The 20,247-nt window shown below is 46.0% G+C and overlaps 1 protein-coding gene across 2 annotated transcripts in view; it reads left to right on the top strand.

Annotated features, from left to right (window-relative positions):
• The first annotated feature begins 3,969 nt into the window (after window positions 1–3,969).
• POLR1B (RNA polymerase I subunit B) overlaps window positions 3,970–20,247 on the top strand; it is a 35,658-nt gene continuing 19,380 nt past the window's right edge. Inside the window, exons 1-7 of one of the 2 annotated variants that reach the window (XM_065400802.1) lie at window positions 3,970–3,987; window positions 6,017–6,175; window positions 9,293–9,460; window positions 12,587–12,733; window positions 14,468–14,600; window positions 16,068–16,204; window positions 19,524–19,747. In XM_065400802.1, the coding sequence (XP_065256874.1) occupies window positions 3,970–3,987; window positions 6,017–6,175; window positions 9,293–9,460; window positions 12,587–12,733; window positions 14,468–14,600; window positions 16,068–16,204; window positions 19,524–19,747 (986 nt within the window). The remainder of the gene's footprint in view (window positions 3,988–6,016; window positions 6,176–9,292; window positions 9,461–12,586; window positions 12,734–14,467; window positions 14,601–16,067; window positions 16,205–19,523; window positions 19,748–20,247) is intronic. The other variant, XM_065400804.1, reaches the window with a different exon arrangement.

The raw sequence follows: 20,247 nt of genomic DNA, 5'->3' as shown, positions 1-20,247 counted from the left end.
CCATTTCACTGATCGCAGTAGTAGCTAGAGAGTGAAGTGCAAATTAAAAGCCATCTGGCTAATACCAGTCAGTCAAATGAAAATCAAAGGTGACTTCAATTGAAAGTGATGACTTTAAAAACTGGATTTTTTCCTGATGTGTAGGAAGTGGGCCTGAAACCTGTGGTGAGGTTTGGCTTTGTGCATGTTTTTACCTTTAGAAATAGCAGGAATGTCAGTTTGGTGTTGGAGGATGTGTACTGTGAGCTCTCATTCATCGAAGAGGGAAGGTGGTGTGGACAAAGGCTATGGCTACAGTAGAAAAAAGGTGGGGAGGTGGTAAGCCCATGTTAGATAACCTGTGTTAAAATCCTGGTGCAGACAAAGCAAGTTGGAGCTTTACCACATGTTAGCTGGTCAAAGTAACCCCCAGGTTACCCCCTAGAATTTGCCTTACCAGAATGTATTAAAACCACACATGCTTTGCCTGCACTCAGATTTTAATGTGTTAGCTAACCTGTTTCAACACTCTCATTTTTCCCAGTGAAGACAAGGGCTAACAGATGTCCTTTATCAAGAATGTTTATCAGACATGGAAGTAAAATAGGTATGAACTAAAAAAGAGTTTAAACGAAAACACTCCCCCCTCTCAGCTTTCACTCTTGGCTCTTGTGATACCATCATTTGACTAGCTGGTTAGCCAGTTAAGACTGGGCTGGAATGTATAAAATAACTTGGGGAAGGGGGATCTTAAAGGTCTTAGGCCTTTTGTACATCATAAAGAAGTGAAGAAAAGGCACAAGCCCTGAGGCAGTTGACATTTTCTTCCTTTTCAGGTCACCATTAAGAATTAGTAAAGTTCAGTAGCTGTGTTCCTATCGGGAACTTGTTTGTATAGGATGTATACATAGAGGAGAACAGCTGCTTAGGGTGAGTCCAGCTCGCTGGGGCAGTAGAACCCTTCTCCAAACATGCTCTTGTAAGCAAGATGTGTGCTGTGCTCCTAGGGGAGACTGCCAGAGCAAAGCCGCTGGCATAGTGTGAGCGATCCATCATGCTGCAGTGACTCCAGGCAGCCTCCTCCCACCCTGGTTTGATGGTCCCTGGATGAGCCGTGCAATCGGGTAACAGTAATCATGGGACTATTGTCGTTCAGGTGTGGGAAAGGCAGAGAGAGAGAGAGAGAGAGCTGACTTGCTGTCAGGATGTGCAGCTTCACTGGGGTTACCTGCTGAGCAGCTAGGGACTGTCCTCTGTGCCCATTATTTTACAGTGGGAGGAAAGCAGCACAGACTCCCCCGCTGTCTAGCTACCTGACAGAGCCATCCCAGTGCAGTTAGCTGGGATGAGATTGGGATAATCTTAATCCTTGACAGCCCCAGTGTTTATGGGAGAGATCAACTGAACGAACATAGCTCCCCCCTCCCCACAAATGAAGAACCACTCCCCCTCGTTATACAGTAATGGCCCAGTACTGCATTTACAGTGGCACTGTATGGCAGTGTTCTGGACCATTTCTGTATCAGTCTGTAGTCCTGTCATTTATAGGTACTGGGTGATGACTAGCTCCATAGTTTACATTCTCACTGCACAGATTCCCTGTCTTGGAAAGATGACCTGTTGATATTATTTGATGGTATTGTCAAACTTCAGTCTATCAGCCCATCTCACCGTGAACATTACTGTTGACTTTGTCCTGTTTTCAAGTTTAGGCTCCTTAGATTTCTTGAGTCTAGGAGGAAATAAAAGTTGGAACATACATTGCAGTGTATGTAATGCCCTGCCACCCTAGAGCACCTGCTTGCTGCCTTTGGGACAAATTCTGCCACTGTGGAGCCACAGTTAACTCTGGACATCAGAATGGGGAGCCCCGCGTTTACAGTAAAATCTGCACCAACCAGCTTCCTTTTGTTTTAAGCAACCAATTTAATGTATTCACGTGTAGTTTCAGGTACATATTTGTTTGACCTTGAGGTTGGTTATAATAGACTTCCAGTTGATGATCTCTTGCATCAATCAAAAGTCTTAAACTAAGGCTATGGCTACACTGGCGCTTTACAGCACTGCAACTTTCTCGCTCAGGGGTGTGAAAAAACACCCCCCTGAGCACAGCAAGTTACAGCGCTGTAAAGCGCCAGTGTAAACAGTGCCCCAGCGCTGTAGACTAATCCCCTCGGGGAGGTGGAGTACCTGCAGCGCTGGGAGAGCTCTCTCCCAGCGCTGGCATGTGACCACACTCGCACTTCAAAGCGCTGCCGCGGGAGCGCTCCCACGGCACCGCTTTGGAGTTTCGAGCTTCGCCACGGCCTAAGGGGTTTCACTGTACTCCAAACTAACTGAATTCTGTTTAGTGATGATCTGATTATTCACACCATACCTGTTTAACTTTTCTCACCCTTTTTAAAGATGATTATCAGGTTGTCAAATTGCTGGCTTGTTTGCCATATTCTTCAAAAGGCCTTTTCTCAGAATTCTGCAAGGTTCATTAACTGACAGTAATACTGGGGGGAGGGGAGGAGGCATTTGTTACAGCAGAAGAGCAGTGTGTAACCAATTTCCCCATCCTTTATACCCTACTTATATTTGAAATATAAAATATTTTTCTATCTTCCATGGTGGTAGTCATTGCCGAGAGAAAACAGCAGAAAGGTAACTGTGGTTTCTAAAATACTGGGTGCTCGCACTAAGGAAATGTATTTTGTCCAACTACCAAAATGTCTTTCTGTAAGGGACTTGTTTTTGATTGAAGAGTTAGAACATTGTATACTTGTGTGTAATTTTAAGTTAAGATCATGAACTTTTTAAAAGAAATTGCAAAAATTACATTTTCTAACTTAAGTCCTATAAAAGTTTATTTGAAAAGGCCGTACTTGTTAATGAGCTCTTGAAAGGAATGGGTGCTGCTTTTCAAGAAGACGCATACCATCCTACAGAATGTGATGGGTGTCTAGTCTGATGCATTGTATCCTTTTGTGTCAGTCATGAGAAGGATTTCAGCCATGGGCTCTCTGAATAAGGGCCTCATGGAACTGGAATCCTGGAAGTTTTCAGTTTGTCTGTGGCTTGTCTCATACAGGATAGGGGGAAATCCCGTTTTAAAATTCATTGTGATTGTGCTACAACTGTAATGTGCTCTCAATCCATTTCAGAGGCTGACCACAACAGCCAAACAATGATGAAAATGCTGATGCTGTCTAAGAAACCAGCTTCGTTAAGGAGGTCAAACTTCTGTATCGCATTGTAATCAAGCCCCTTCAGGACTGCATGCGTGTGTATGGTCACTGCATTTCTTGTTCTCTAAGCATTGTTCTCTGCTAAGAGGAAAACACTGTGCAATAAGTCAGAGTTAATAATAATGTTTCATTATCAATGTCAGCTAAAATAGTCTGTGGAAAACAATAACGTTGAAAGGATCTGAAATGATCACTGTAGCATACATAAAGAGCTCCTGAAGTTACATCATATAGATCTTTAGTTTGTGTTTTCAAATTACTATCATGATGTGTGTGTATGTATGTCTCTCACAGGATTTGTGAGCCATGCATGGTTCTCTGACATTTGTATTCAACTCTGTCCCGAATAACAATTAAAGAGAGAGAATCTTATTACCTGTTGTTTTTTTCTTTGTGAATAACTATACAAAGAGGCAACCACAGATGGGCGGGGAGTCTAGCTAAGCAAGCTGCTCGCTTGTACATTCATGAAGAAGCTTTTCAAGTCTGAGCGGTAAATAGAGGGGAAACACTTCAAAATAGATATGCTCACTACAGCTCTACTGCTGCTGGGAAATAGCCTAGCCAAGGGCACAAAGCCTTGAGGGGTGACATTTTCCAAAGGGGGGTGGGTGTGTGTGTGTGTGTGTGTGTGTGTGTGTGTGTGCGCGCGTGCCTCAATCTCTCCTGGTGAAGCTGTGCTGCTCTGTATAAATAAATGGAGCATGGTGAGGTGTGGCTGCTCTGAGAGCCCTGTGGGGGCAAGGGGGGGGGGTGGATGGAGGTGGGGAGCAGGGTAGTGCTGTGCTGAGGGCCCTGGGGGTGGGGTGGGGGGGTAGCGCTGAGAGCCCTGTTGGGGGGGGGGGTGTTGTGCTGAGGGTCCTGTGGATGGAGCGGGGGAGCGCTGTGGTAGGGAAGGGGGTAGCACTGAGGGCCCTGTGGGGGGTGGATGGGGTGGGGAGGGGGGGTTGCTCTGAGAGCCCTGGGGGTGGGGTGGGTAACGCTGAAGGCCTGGGGGGAGTGGATGGAGGTGGGGAGTGGATGGAGGTGGGGAGGGGGGCTGCTTTGGGGCCTGTGGCAGCTGGATGGGGGTGGGGAGCGGGTTGCTCTGAGAGCCCTGTCGGGGGGGGGGGGGTGGATGGAGGGGGGGGAGCGCTGTGCTGAGAGCTGTGGGGCGGGGAGGTAGCGCTGAGGGCCCTGTGGGGGTGTGACGAGGGGGGGTTGCGCTGAGGGCTCTGGGGGGGTGTGATGAGGGGGGGTTGCTCTGAGAGCCCGGGGAGGGGGGTAGCGCTGAGAGCCCTGTGGGGGTGTGACGAGGGGGGGTTGCGCTGAGAGCCTGGGGGTGGGGTGGGTAACGCTGAAGGCCTGGGTGGGGTTGCTCTGAGAGCCCGGGAGGGGGTTGCGCTGAGGGCCCTGTGGGGGTGTGACGAGGGGGGGTTGCGCTGAGAGCCTGGGGGTGGGGTGGGTAACGTTGAAGGCCTGGGGGGGTGGATGAGGGTGGGGGGGTTGCGCTGAGAGCCCGGGAGGGGGTTGCGCTGAGGGCCCTGTGGGGGTGTGACGAGGGGGGGTTGCGCTGAGAGCCTGGGGGTGGGGTGGGTAACGTTGAAGGCCTGGGGGGGTGGATGAGGGTGGGGGGTTGCTCTGAGAGCCCGGGGGGGTAGCGCTGAGGGCCCTGTGGGGGTGTGATGAGGGGGGGTTGCGCTGAGAGCCTGGGGGTGGGGTAGCGCTGAGGGCCCTGTGGGGGTGTGACGAGGGGGGGTTGCGCTGAGAGCCCGGGGGGGTAGCGCTGAGGGCCCTGTAGGGGTGTGACGAGGGGGGGTTGCGCTGAGAGCCCGGGGGGGGTAGCGCTGAGGGCCCTGTAGGGGTGTGACGAGGGGGGGTAGCGCTGAGAGCCTGGGGGTGGGGTGGGTAACGTTGAAGGCCTGGGGGGGTGGATGAGGGGGGAGGTTGCTCTGAGAGCCCGGGGGGGGTAGCGCTGAGGGCCCTGTGGGGGTGTGACGAGGGGGGGTTGCGCTGAGAGCCCGGGGGGGGGTAGCGCTGAGGGCCCTGTAGGGGTGTGACGAGGGGGGGTAGCGCTGAGAGCCTGGGGGTGGGGTGGGTAATGCTGAAGGCCTGGGGGGGTGGATGAGGGTGGGGGGGGCTTGCTCTGAGAGCCCGGGAGGGGGTGTGACGAGGGGGGGTTGCGCTGAGAGCCTGGGGGTGGGGTAGCGCTGAGGGCCCTGTGGGGGTGTGACGAGGGGGGGTTGCGCTGAGAGCCCGGGGGGGGGGTAGCGCTGAGGGCCCTGTAGGGGTGTGACAAGGGGGGGTAGCGCTGAGGGCCCTGTAGGGGTGTGACGAGGGGGGGTAGCGCTGAGAGCCTGGGGGTGGGGTGGGTAACGCTGAAGGCCTGGGGGGGTGGATGAGGGTGGGGGGGGGCTTGCTCTGAGAGCCCGGGAGGGGGTGTGACGAGGGGGGGTTGCGCTGAGAGCCTGGGGGTGGGGTAGCGCTGAGGGCCCTGTGGGGGTGTGACGAGGGGGGGTAGCGCTGAGAGCCCGGGGGGGGGTAGCGCTGAGGGCCCTGTGGGGGTGTGACGAGGGGGGGTTGCGCTGAGAGCCCGGGGGGGGTAGCGCTGAGGGCCCTGTGGGGGTGTGACGAGGGGGGGTAGCGCTGAGAGCCCGGGGAGGGGGGCGTTGCCCTGAAGCCCACGTGGCTGAGGCTGGGGGTTGGTTGCGCGGCGCGCGCGGCCCGGGGGGCGGGGCCGGATCCCGGAAGCGGCGCGTTGGGCCGCGCGGGGCACGCCGGGAGCTGTCGGGGCCGCGCGGCGCAGCATGGCGGCGGCGGAGAAGTGGCGGAGCCTCCCCGAGGGGCCCAGCCTCGCGCCCCTGACGGCGCCGGGCTACGGGCGGCCCCGCGAGCGGCAGCGCCCGGCCCTGCAGGAGCTGACCCGGGCCCACATCGAGTCCTTCAACCTGGCCGTGGGCGAGGGGCTGCACCGGGCCGTGCAGGTGGGGAGCGCGGGCGGTGCAGGGCGGGCGCTGGGGGGCAGGGAGGCGGTGCGGGGGACAGGGAGGACGCTGGGGGGCAGGTCAGGAGGGGGAGGGGATGTGGTGCAGGGATGTAGGGGAAACGGAGGGGACTGGGGGACAGGGCAGGAGGGAGTGGGAGGCAGTGCAGGTGACAGGGAGGGAGCTGGGGGGCAGGGCAGGAGGGGGACGGGAGGCCTTGCAGGGGGACAGGGAAGGCGCTGGGGGGCAGGACAGGAGGGGGTGGGAGGCAGTGCAGGTGACAGGGAGGGAGCTGGGGGGCAGGGCAGGAGGGGGAGGGGAGGCCTTGCAGGGGGGCAGGGATGTAGGGGGTCAGGGAGGGCGCTGGGGGGCAGGGCAGGAGGGGGAGGGGACAGAGAGGGCGCTGGGGGGGCATGTAGGAGGAGGCTGGATGGGGGCAGGAGAGAGCGGCGGGGGGTGGAGTGCAGCGGGCGGCGGGGTGTGAAGAGGGAGCAGGTCCGTGCACACGAGGGAAGGGCTGGTGCCTGGTAGCAGGGGACACGAAGGCAGCGCGCTTGCGGCTGGCTAATGCACCGTAGCTTTATACCCCAGCTCGCCAGGCGCTGGCTCTTTCTCTAGACAAGCCTTAAGTCGGTTTCTGGTCCATGCTGGCTGAGTGTCCTTGCAAGCAGCGTCTGGACAACCACCTTTTGAAATACACACGATGACGGGTTGATCTTGCGCTGCCATTGCACTGACGGGCCCAAAGAATAGGAATGGTTTAATGAGCCAGGATTTTCCTCTGCTGGTTATTTGCCATCATAGAGACCACGTGGGTGAGGGAATATCTGTTGTTGGACCAACTTCTGTTGGCGAGAGATACCTTGAGTTTACACGGCTTGGCTTCATTCTGGGAAGTGAGTGTCACAGCTAAATACAAGGTGGATCATATTGTTGAGCATCAGTAGTTCGCACATGTTTCAAGGGACCATTCAAGGTGAAGTGAGCCTGTTAACGCCTCTCCAGTCCTAAGGCCTGGGGAAAAGCTGGAGGTGAGGGGCGGTTAATGGGTTACAGATTGTTGTAATAAGCCATAAGTCCAGTGTTTCTGTTCAGTCCATTTTTAGTGTCTAGCAAAGTTGTGACTTTAAGCTCCCAGGCCTGTCGTTTGCAGGTGTTGTGCAGGTTTCCTTTGAGGATGGCGACTGAGAGGTCAGGTATAGAGTGACGGTTGTGAACAGTCTTCACCCACGGGTGATGCGGCGTTGTTGTCTTTTGTCCTTTTTCTGTGTAAGTTCATTTGAGAGACTAGTGATTCCTATTTCACCTGAGAGAACCTGATTTAATATCGAAATAACCTCCCTTGACTGCACACCCCTAGTTGTCACCTACCATCCCAGGGGAGTGGACTAGATGACCTCTCGAGGTCCCTTCCAGTTCTATGATCCCACACTGGTACCCGTACGGGCTATCATCAAACAGTTACAATCCATACTCGGGTTGTATGGGGACCCCATCCTGAAAGAAATCTTTCCTGAACCCCCTCTTCTAGCCTTCAAACAACCCCCCAACTCTCCAAGTTCATCAGAAGCAAGATCCACACAGACCAGGACACACTAGCTCAAAGTGGCACCAGATCCTGCCGGAACAACAGATGCAAAACCTGTGGACATATCTGCACTACCACGATGATCAACAACCCTCACAACACACCTTTCAAGGGCCATGATTCCTACACATACCTATCACAATATGTGGTGTACCTCATCCAGTGAACTAAATGCCCCAATAATAAATATGTGGGTGAAACACAGAACTGACCCCTGCAGGACCCTACCAAATATGCCCTCCCAGTTTGACAGTGAGCCATTTACTACGCTTGCCCTTCCACAGTTGTCTAGGACCTTATCTGTCCTCCATAAATGCTTGAATTGCTAACGGTTCTGAGATTGCTTCCACTAGTTCCTTAAACACCCTAGTATGAATTTCATCAGGCTCTGCTCGCTTGAATACATCTACCTTAGTTAAATATTCTTTAACCTGTTCTTTCCCTATTTTGGCTTGTATTCTTTGCTGTTAATTTGAATTGTGTTGAGTATCTGGCCACTATTAACCTTTTTAATGAAGACTGAAGCAAATTAGGCATTAAACACTGTCCTCTTGATGCCATCAGCTATTAGTTCTCCTTACCTGCTAAGTAGAAGACCTACACTTTGTCTTTCTTTTGCTCATAATGTATTTAAAGAACCTCTTTTTATTGCCTTTATATCCTTTGCTAGGTGTAACTCTTTTTGTATCTTAGCTTTTCTGACTTTTGTCCCTACATACTTGTGCTGTTCTTTTGTACTTCTTAGCAATTCATCCATGTTTCTGCTTTTTGTAGGATTCCTTTTTGATTTTCAGGTCATTAAAGAGCTGACGGAGCCATATTGGCCTCTTACTATTCTTCCTATCTTTCATTCATATCGGAATAGTTGGCAGTTGTGCATTTAATATTGTCTCCTTGAGAAATTGCCTCTTCTCCCGAATTCTTTTATCCCTTAGAGTTTCGTCCCATAAGACAAGTATCAGAGGGGTAGCCGTGTTCATCTGAATCTGTAAAAAGCAACAAAGAGTCCTGTGGCACCTTATAGACTAACAAATGTATTGGAGCATAAGCTTTTGTGGGTGAATATCCACTTTGTCAGATGCATGTGAGTATTCACCCACGAAAGCTTATGCTCCAATACATTTGTTAGTCTATAAGGTGCCACAGGACTCTGTTGCTTTTCCCATAAGACCTTACCTATCAGTTACCTGTGTTTGTTAAAGTGTGTTTCTTGAAATACATTGTCCTTATTCTGCTGCTCTCGCTCCTTCCTTGCCTTAGAATCATGAAATCTATCATCACTTTCACCCAAATTGCTTTCCACCTTTAGATTCTCAACCAATTCCTCCCTGTTGGTCAGAATCAAGTTTAAAATGGCTGCCCCAGGTTACTTCCTCCTCTTTCTGAAACAATACCTTGTCCTCAGTACATTCCAAGGACTTATTGGAAACGTATTTTGCCATATTACTTTTTCTGCTGATGTCTGGATAAAGTCTCCTGTTACTGTTGTTTGTATATGTTATACATACAGAGTTTCTTTTGGGTTTCAGGCTATTCCTGCTCTGGAGTTTGCTTTCAAAAATGAACGCATCACTCTGGCAGTTGTGGGCGCTGTCATCAATCCTCCTATGGTGCCAAAAGGGAGTATCTGTAAAGAGCTGAAAGTGTACCCAGCAGAATGTAGAGGACGCAGAAGCACCTATCGTGGGAAACTGACCGTAAGTAGTAATGGTTAGAATAGTACTTTCAGGGAATGAAAACTACACTTTTCCACTGTCTGGTATGTGCTATATTTGCTTATAAACCATTAGCTTGTAAATAAATACCTTTTCCCACATGTTCTCCGGCTGTTCTGTGGATCACCAGCAGTACTTCGAATGAAACATTTTGGGAACCATACTGTGGGGAACTGGGATGTTAGTAGAGGAGGTACATCCATGAGAAGATCTTTCTTTTACAAAATGGCCTACAGAATGAAAAAAGTTGGAGGACCATTGCCTTATGCCTCCAGAAAGTCATGAGTCTCAGCTTTGCAATGATGTCTGGCATTTGTTTCTACACCTGAAAACACCAGAGATATTGATAGCTATTAAAGAAATATTTGTATATGTCACCATTCAGGGCAACTGTACCCGTATTCCCCCTTCATTGTCCCTCAAGGGCACCCACCCTAGGCTCTTGGCTCTTCACCCATCACCTCTCTTTGGCAGAGACCCATGTCACTCTCCCTCCTGACCCGGGTTTTTCCAGGCTGCACAGATGCTTGCCTACCCTGTTATATCTCAGCAAGCCAGACCACCTAAATAGGTCAGTGTCTGAACTTTGCTATGAACAGCATAATCGCTGCTAAAAAACAAAAACCCTGCTGTTATAAGTTACCACACAGATCTTTGTAAGCAAGCACATTTAAGGTAAAAACGTATTAAAAACAATAAAAGAACCTATGAACACCCCGTGAGTAGTTCAGTCTTTCCTTTATACATCTTGGACCTTTGATCTTGGCCTCATGTAACAGGTGATCTGTAGACAGTGGCCCCCTTTTCAGGGTGTAGCTTCAAAAGACTGGGTTTTTGCATAACCGGAGGTGGGGAATTTGTATTCACCTCCTCCCAGATATTTCCCAGGAAAAACACTTAACACTTCTTGTTTCAAAAGTCTATTATTGTCTGGCACAATGATCAGTATAGTCCTTTGAAACCCGAGGCCTCACATCTCCTCCCTCAAGAGGTAACATTCAATCCCAGCCCACAATAATACATAACCCATTCATTTAATACAATTGAACCCAAAGATACTTAAATTTAGTTCAGTAAGATTTTCCCAAAGATATTGTAGCAAGTTGCCATATCTGTCACAGTATATGTTTAGTCATAGGTGTGCGTGGCTCTTTGCAGAGAGAATGAAGATGCTGTCCTTAACCCTAGAGTTTGCAATTTAGGTTGGGTGTGATACATAGGACATATCAGACAAGGAGAAAGTGGGGAGACTTGCACAAGATAAGACTGAGTTTGTTTTTGTCGAGTGCATCGGCTTCCCTTTCTCTGGATTTTTTTTTTTTTTTTAAATTAACATTTAGGTTGATGTGGGACTTTGGGCTATTGTTGGAGATGTGTACAGCAGTACTCCCTAGAGAGCAATATCACACCTCTCTCTCCCAGTAGCCACGTTGGAAAGAGCCCTGCGTGCTGTACGAGGAGAGCCATATTAGACCCTGAAACAACTTTCTTGCTTCTGCTCTCCCCCATTTCAGTTCCCATGTATATACAGAGATTGCTGACTTGAGAACATTCAGACACAGCAAAATCTGTATCTCATGAAAGACTGAAATCCCAGCTTTCAAATGGCACAAAATGTTAACTTTTAATTAATGGTTCATAAAATATTACTTACTAATATGATATCTGAATTGAAATTGAGGCGCGGGGGATGTGTTTTTTAAAAGGTGACATCTTGCAACCTAGAAACATTTAGTGGACCAGGAAGAAATTCTGAGCACTAATTCAGGACCAGTGACCAAAAGAGAATCATTAGCTTCCTGTTTTTTTAATCTATAAGGCAGTTTAGGAACATCAGTTAATTAACCCTGACAATGCCGTTTGAGGCAGGAGTAGATACTGTTCCTTTCTTACAGATAGAGATGTTATGACTTGCCCAAAAATACAATACAGAGTCAGTGACTTCGACCATGAGTTCCTGGTTCCCAGTCCTTTGCTGAGACTACTAAACCATGCACTTTTCTAACACTTCGTGAGATCATCTGTACTTCATAAACTCCTTGTGCTTAAGAAGATTAAGTGTCAGATTAACTTAAATTAATTTTTGACCCTGAACTACCTATATCAACAGAATAGATAAATCTAATAACAATTTTTGTCTTGTCTGGTTGCTCTAAATTCATTCCATCACCCCTCTGCTGAATTCCACTGTGATCATGTTTTTGATTTTCTCTGGTTTTGTAGCCTGTCTGAGTAATTGCAGTTAGACAGATTTCCAGATGTGTGTATATTTAAGGGAAGAAAAGTATTTATCTTTTCCCCTTACTGAAATCTGAGATTTTTTCCTCCAATTTATTGGTATGCTTTAGCTCCTATTCATTACAGGAACAGGAATTCCATTATGACTTCAGCAGCAGTAAGAGACTTGAACAGGCAGTCTGATTTTCCTGGGAGAGGGAGCCATACATTAATACAAAATAATTCTTCTTGGGTTTTTTTGTGAAACTGTTGTGACGTTTTACATAATGAACATTGCATACAGATTAAAAATACCAGCACACCGATGCTATGAAGTCTCTTATTCTGCCTCCTGCCCGGCTATAAACATTATAAGCACTAATACTTTGGGGGTTTGTAAATAACAGTAGGACCTTCCTAAGTTGTTATGTAGGGGGAAAAAAGTATTTTAATTCCACCATTGTAAGAGTTTTGTTTATCCTTGCATAACTTTTGTAATTTTGTTTAAACTTTGCAAAGAAAAACAACCCCAGAGCCATAATCCTCACTTCATGCAGACAAAACATGGGACATTTTTATTCACATTATAAATGAACAAAAATGGAATTATAAAGAAAGTTCCAACATAACCTGAACTATAGTAGACGTGACCATGCATCCACTGTAATATATAATTTGTATGTCTTTATTCTTATAGTTTATATATAATGCATTATAACTAATTACTGTTGTTTTCTTTGCAGACAGTATAATTTTTTTTGCTATTTATGGTTTTGTATTGAACATACAATGTTGTAATGTAGCTCATTCTCTAAAGACAGCTAGCTATATTTTATCATTATCTGTGTTGTTTTAACTTTCCTAATAATTTGATGTATTGTTTCTCTATAGGCTGACATCAGCTGGTCAGTGAATGGCATTCCTAAAGGGATTATTAAACAGTCCCTGGGATATGTTCCAATCATGGTGAAATCTAAACTTTGCAATCTGCATAGTCTTCCTCCCAGAGCTCTGATTGAACACCATGAAGAAGAGGAGGTAACAGTGGATTTTGGTGGGGCAGGAATATCTTCTTTACCATGTGGCAAGGGAAGTGGGTTTTATATTAGCTTGAAGGATTTTAGCATATCTATTTAGAAGCACAATCTGGCATATTTTCTGATTTTACACCATTCATAAAGATTCTGTGTAGTTTCTCTGGGGTCAGAAGTCTGAGACCTCAAGGTGGCTTCAGGTTATTTGCCCTTTGGGATACCTATAACCCTCATCTTGAGAAGGTAAAAGCTCATGGAGTACCTCAGGTTCATGCAGGCAGTGACCATTACTGGTACTAGATGTTACTTTCCAGATGTGCAGCTGCCTCCGGAAAACTATCTTCCCCTCCTCTGGAGGCACGCAGGGCTGCTTCTGTTCTCTGTGTTAGAATTTAAGGCTTGAGCGCACTCTGCCCCCTAGCTGCCAGCTACTGCTAAGCAGTGGTACTGGGGGCCCTGGCTGATGGTGAGACTCTTACAGTAGGGCTCTTTGGAGGTGATACATATCCCCTTCATAACCATAGACTTTACTTCTCCATTACTTTTGGGTTCCCTTTTGCTGTTGTGGCTTTTTTATCTGCTCTGTCTGATAAATTGAATATGTGGATACAGAATCCTATAGTGCTGTCATTTTGAATTAAAAGTGTAATATTTCTTTTCAGTTTACAATCAAAGTAAATAACCAAATGGATGATCAATTAGTCTGTTTGCAGTCCGTGTAATCTACAATGATACCCTGTTATTGCCAGGCCCAGAGCCACGTATCATGCATCTTTATAATTCACTTTGATTGTACATTCATTGTAATTTGAACAAACATGTAAAGGTGAAGAGAATTTTCTCTGGAATTAATTTTTATATTGGATGTTAGCGTCACGCACATGCTAAATTGCAAAGCCATGCAATAAATGTGCATGTATCGTGCATATTTGGCCACTTCTCCTGTACTTTGCACAGTCATGCATCTCACCTGAGGCTTTGTCTAATATTTCAGATGGCTTCAAAGAGTTGCCATTTTAAAAAAAAATCAGTTGGACACACAATCATGTTCTTTTCTCTAAATGTGGAATAGGGCTTTTCTTCCTCCCAGTTTGCTACCCAGAGACCTTGTGTGGGGAAAGGGAGTATTCCGTTCAGGGGAAAGTTTTAAATCCAATATTTTATATCCCTCAGAACAGAAACTTTACTCTTGGAAAGGGTAGCTTCTTAGTAGATAGTACTTGGTAGTAGCTCTGAAAGGGCCCAAGATATGGTATTTTAAAATTGTGATCTTTCCATGTATACTAAAGTAGTTATGGGTCATTTTAGAGGTGTCTTCTCATTTTCTCTGCATCCTCTACAGTTGGACTTAGTGTAACTAGTGCATCTGGCTTTACAGGTGGACGGATACAAGAAATAGTCCCAATAATTCTTTTAAACACCACTAAAATAGTTATTTTTGTAAAATACATGGAATATACAGAGCTTATAATAGTATGACAGGTTTATTGGCACTTGTTTGGGATGACCTCCGAAATGTGCTCTTACCTGTTATGTGTGAGTAATGCATGCATCCCAGGTGCATGCCAGTACAGCTTGCCATGTATTCCACACATATAAAAAAGTTGGTGTGTATTTTACAGTCCAATAAGAGCTAATTTTGTCTCACTTCCATTTTGTTTCTTGTATAACAGGTACTCTGTACTCAGATCTTTGAACTTTGGTGTGTTAATTTTTAAAGCACTTTCTCTCTTGTCAGGAAATGGGAGGCTATTTTATAGTTAACGGTATAGAAAAAGTTATCAGAATGCTGATTATGCCTAGACGAAACTTTCCCATTGCAATGATAAGACCCAAATGGAAAAGCCGAGGCCCTGGTTACACACAGTATGGTAAGTGTAGTGATTTTGTTAGGGGCATCACCTTAGTAAGACAGTCGCTTGAGAATAAACAAAAGAAAGAGCAGGTGACTTATTGTATTTAGTTATTGCTTTCTATTTTGTTCATGCACTTGTGCTGTACCATAAACATGGCGGCCTGCTCAGATGAGGGGAAATTCTATTCCTTGAAAAGGGAGAAGCCCAGTGCTGGAAAAAGCAATTATTTTAACGTCTGGATGAATGTTAGTGCTTGTGAAAATAAAAGGCTAATTACATTATATAAGGCATAAGCTAGGTTGGTGGCTTTTGACTGTTGTAATCTGAACCATCGATATCCAGTGATACTGGATTGTATTCTGTCTGATTGTGGGTGGTCCATCTTCCATTGTGAGCAGGATGTGATGGAAACGAACCTGAGAACTTCAATCCAGTGGACACAGAAGTCTGTTGGTTTTGTAGGCAACACTGAATTTCCTTTCCCTGCACTAAGTTAAGGTAGTAAAGAGATTTATCCACAGTTAAAATAGAATCTGCACTACCTCCATTGTGAGGCTCAGTGTCAGAATTTGTAATGGTTCCCCTTTGAATCCTGCTTGTTGTTTATATTAAAACTCACTATCAACGCGCCCTGTTTTTAATGAATTGTGTTCATTAAAAATGCACTGTTTATATTTATTCACAGAACAGGTACATTTTTGACAATGAGCTTGAAGCTACTTTGTAAGACACACAAATACAGTCCTTGCCCCAATGACTGTCTGATCTAGAAGGATGGTGGTACAGGATCTGTAGTTTGTTTCCCTACGTTCAGTGTGTCTGAACTCTTTTGCCATGCTGCTACATCTAGTAATAAAAGAGTAGTTTAGTCACCACGGGCCCGATTCTGCACTGCCTTACACATTGTAGAGTCATGTACATTGTACAGTGAGTATAAAATGATACCAGATCACAACAGTAGCATTTTGCACCCACTTTGCACTAGTGTAAAAGGTTATGGCCTGATTCAGCACGTGCTTAATTTTAAGATTGTGAATAGCCTGTGAAGTCAGTGGGACTACTCATGCTGAAATACCTTGCAAATCAGACCTAAAGTTGTGGAAGGCAGTGGAGAATCGGGCCCTATTTTTGATTAATCCTTGATCTCTCTCTTGAGACTGCCAGCAAGAGGGACAGCTATGATGTCAATACCCATCCTGTAGGAACTTAAGTGAGACCTCTAATTCATTTCAAGCAGAATACTGAAAATCAGCCTGTGGTAATGACTCGCATTAGCAATCGGGTTTGCATTTCTAAACAGTTCTCTACAAGTGTGACATACTGTCTCAGTACGATGCCTTTGAGCCAAACAGTGCCCCCACCCAAGGAAATCTAAACTATCCGGAGCAATTAAAGACCATGCTTGTTTTGTAGTCCCGATAGAATGCAGTCAATAGTTTCTATGTTGTATAAGTGAATCTTTGCTTTTGTTCATTTTGGCAGGTATATCGATGCACTGTGTTAGGGATGAGCACACTGCTATAAACATGAACCTTCACTACCTGGAAAATGGTACGGTGATGCTGAACTTCATTTTTCAGAAAGAGTTGTTCTTCCTCCCACTGGGATTTGCACTGAAGGTAACCCATAATCTAGTCTTAGGTTTTTTGGTGAATGAAAGGTTGATTGAAGAATTGCTGTGTAAAGTGTAGCAGCCTGTTTCTCGCTTGGAAAAAGGACTTATTCAATAATTAATTCCACATGAAGCATTTCATTAATTGGTACTTGTCATCTTGACTATCAAGGATTGTAGTCCAAACTAGACCTGCCTATGTCGGTAGTATAATATTCAGGCTGAAGTGTGAGAAGGTGTACACAGCTGAAGAAGGGGAAATAAGGTTTTGTATAAAAGTTTCTTGGCTTTTTGCTATAAGACAGTACTGATGAGACGTTTTTAAAAAGTAATGGTGGGGAGTTTTCCATCTGAAGTCAAGGATAAAGCTGTTTTAAAACAAAAACTATTGTGCAGAATAAATCCTCAAGCGCAATATTGGCAGAATGTTTTTAGTCCGTATCCCAGTTATTGGCAGTATCGTTCAGTGAAAGACTTTGGGAGCACATGAATCTTAGTTCTAATCAGATAAGTCACGTCATCCCAATTGAAAATCAAGCAAAATAGTATAAAAACAAAATGCTGCTTCTGTACAGAACTTTCCTGGATAAGCAATGTTAGAAATGGTTGCAAAAATACCTTTATTTCAAAAGTGATTGTGAAAGCACCAACGTGTTCAGTGTTGTACAGGCCACAAAGGAAGTCAGCCCTTTGCTGCATCAGGCTTAAAATATAAAGGCCCGATCCTGTAAACCTCCGTAGGTGTAATACTTATTACCATGACCTGTCCTGTTGCTCACCAGTCTTACAGAAGGGTCCTTCGAGCCTTTGGGATTTTGCTGTCTTTCAAGTCTTCCTTCCTAGTGGTTACCTTTGCTGCCAGGAGGATCTCAGAGATACAGACACCGATGCACTGTCTTCCGTGAGAAATGTCTGCTCATTTTCCTCCCTAGGTCACAGAGACATTTGGGGAAGAGGAGGCTACACATGTTGAGTTTGAGAGCTGCTAGTTGTTACGTAGACAGGACCAATTTCTTAGGAAATCTTATGGTGGTGAACTTTGGACAAAAAGTCCAAAGGCCCTGTCATCCTGTCTCAAAGGCATTTCAAATGAATTAGAGACTGTGCATCCAAACCTGATTTCACCTACCGGACAGGGAGGCTGATGCTTGAGCTCTTAATTCTGTGGGATTGCAACAGCACAAGATACCCCTACTCAGCAGCAGCTAATCCATTCATTCTGTGCTGCTAGTCAAATAACTCTGTGTAACTCTAGTGTTGTTTTGAAGTGTGGTTGCTCTCACTTGAGCTGGGCTAACTCCAGTGTGCTAACTCGAGCTAACTGGTGCAGTGAAGACAAGCCCAGTGCCTCTGTGGAGGCAATGAGTGTATCTAGAGCGCATGAGTTACGGAAGGCAAGCAACCATTGGATGATGAACTTTCATAAAAGCTCATAACTATAGAATACAATTTAGTAAGCACAATGCATTAATTTTGCTAAGCAAGGCAGTAAAAGTTTTCAAAATAGCTGTCTCTAGACAGAGTAGAATGATTTACTGTACCTATTTAAAGCACAATGTAATCCCTCACTTAACGTTGCATTTTTTCAGGATCATAATTACAACTTTAAGTGAAACGATGTTAAATGAATCCTATTTTCCCATAAGATTTAATGTAAATACAGGGGGTTAGGTTCCAAGGACATTTTTTGAGGGCAGACAAAAGGCATTATACTGTATACAGTACTGTACTGTACTGTGGTTGGGAAGTGCCCCTGGCTTACCCCACACCGGCACAGCCAGCTGCAGGCAAGGACGCTAGGAAGCACCTTCGCAGCAGCAGCGGCAGCTTCCCCGGGGAAGAACAGGCACCGACTTTGCTGGGGGATGCTCCAGGACCGCCTCTTCCCATCCCCGCTCCACTCCAGGCCCACCTCTTCCCACCCCCACTCCACCTCCTCTCTGGAGCACGCCACATCCCCGCTCCTTCCCCCGCCATGCCCCCAGAAAGTCCTAAGCGCTGCCAAACAGCTGTCTGGCGGTGGGGGAAGCACTGGGAGGGAGGGGGAGAAGGCGGAGAAGAGGAAGTTGTGCAATGCTCCCTTGTAAAGTCACTGCTCTTCCACAGAATCTTACAAGCAGTGGACAGAGCAGGCAGCCAAATGACGTTATAAGGGAGCATTGCACAACTTTAAACGAGCCTGTTCCCTAATGGAGTAGGGAACGTAACTTTGAAACAACGTTAAGCGGGAGGACGTTAAGTGGGGAGTTACTCTAATAGTAAAGACTTGGCTTCAATTAACTATTTTCATCTTTCTTTTCCTGAAAAGAAAGCACAGTCTCTCTGGTAGTAATGCCAGACTGCTTTTGTAATCTAGCTGATGTATTTGATTTATCAACCCACCGGGATTGTCCATTGTCAGACAACATGCACATGCTTTGTTGAAATGGCAGCTTAGTTTGACAGATTACATTTCTTCACCGGCTTTATTTTTGTTTTAGTAAACAAGTGAAAGTTATGTCTGATTTTCCTAGTTATAAAACCCCTGTCTGTGTGAGCAGTGTTGTTTAAATACAATCACTACCGCGTTTAGAATGTTGGATTTAAAGCTGGGGATTGCAAATGAGAGCATTGGGGCTGACCTCAGGCTATGTCTACCCTACAGCGGCACAGCGATGGCGCTGCATCTATGCTGCCAGAGCACCATATCGTAGCTGCTTCCTACAGCGATGGAAGGGCTTTTTCCATCCGTGTAGTTAAAGCACCTCTCGCGATGGATGAATTCTTCCGCTGATCTAGCTGCGTCTCTTCAGGGACTAGGTCAATCTAACTACGTCGCACAGGGTGTGAAATTTTTCACAGCCCTGTGGAACATAGCTACATCGATCTAATTTTTAAGCCATCCATTCATTCCATTATAAAAACCTCTTGTTTTCAATTTACTTAAATGTCAATAATTAGTGATTTGAGACAAATTGTGAATGAAATTTATATTGTAAGCAAGGTCAGTCTATATAAATATAAAAAATCTTATTTAAATGAAGAAAAACTAAATTAATTTTGATTCATCGTTGTCTGTATTAACCAGCATTTGCTTTTCCAGGGGCTTCGTTAGGGGTATTTGTGGTGCTCATAAGGTTGTGTATACCCAGGGTCTTTCTCCACAGCTAATTGAACCTCAGAAAACTGTTTTCATCTTAGGGGAAGGGTATTAGAAGGACAGAAGAGCATAAACCAGCATAAGTGACTGGAGTGACCTGGTCTCATTCTATAATTTAATTAGACATGGTGATTTATTACTCCTGACTTTTCTTTGTTCTCTGATCTGGTGCCTTTCTCTCCTCCAGGCACTAGTTGGTTTCTCAGATTACCAGATTTTTCAGGAGTTGATCAAAGGACGAGAAGACAACTCCTTCTATAAGAACTGCATCTCTCAGATGCTGAGAATGGTAATGGAGGAGGGCTGTACCACGCAGAAGCAGGTCCTTAACTACATTGGGAAATGCTTCCGAGTGAAACTCAACCTTCCTGAGTGGTACCCAAATGAGCAAGCTGCAGAATTCCTTTTGGAGTACGTATTCATGTAGCAATATATAACTAAATGATTGAACTACAGATGTAGTCACATTTCACTGTCTGACCTTACTGTATCATGACCAGCTTTTCAATAAGCTCAAGGACAAAAATTTAGAGAGACATCCACTCCCCCACCCCCCTCTAAATAATATTATGGGGCCAGTTTTCAGCCAGCTTCTGGAAACGTTGCATTTACCTTAATCTGTCTGCAAACACATATCCACCAGATACGTGAGCATGATTTCAGAGGATGGCTGCAGACTTGGTCCTTCGTGCATTTTGCCATGTGACGTTGTAGTGGGTTTTATAAAAGATCTAAATATCCTCAATACTGAGAGAGAGATGTTAGGAAATTGAACAGTGAGCTCAGCCTTAACTCTGAATCTACTGTACCACAGCCTCGGCATTTAACCCGTTGTTTGAAGTCCTTTGCAGCACTTGAGCACAACAGGGTGAGCGAAGTTTACCTTAAAATGTTTTTGGAGGTTATATCTT

Source organism: Emys orbicularis, chromosome 3 (genome assembly GCF_028017835.1).
Source record: "Emys orbicularis isolate rEmyOrb1 chromosome 3, rEmyOrb1.hap1, whole genome shotgun sequence".
NCBI lineage: Eukaryota > Metazoa > Chordata > Testudines > Emydidae > Emys > Emys orbicularis.
Note: the sequence above shows the minus strand (reverse complement) of the source record. Positions and strands in the feature narration are given on the sequence as shown.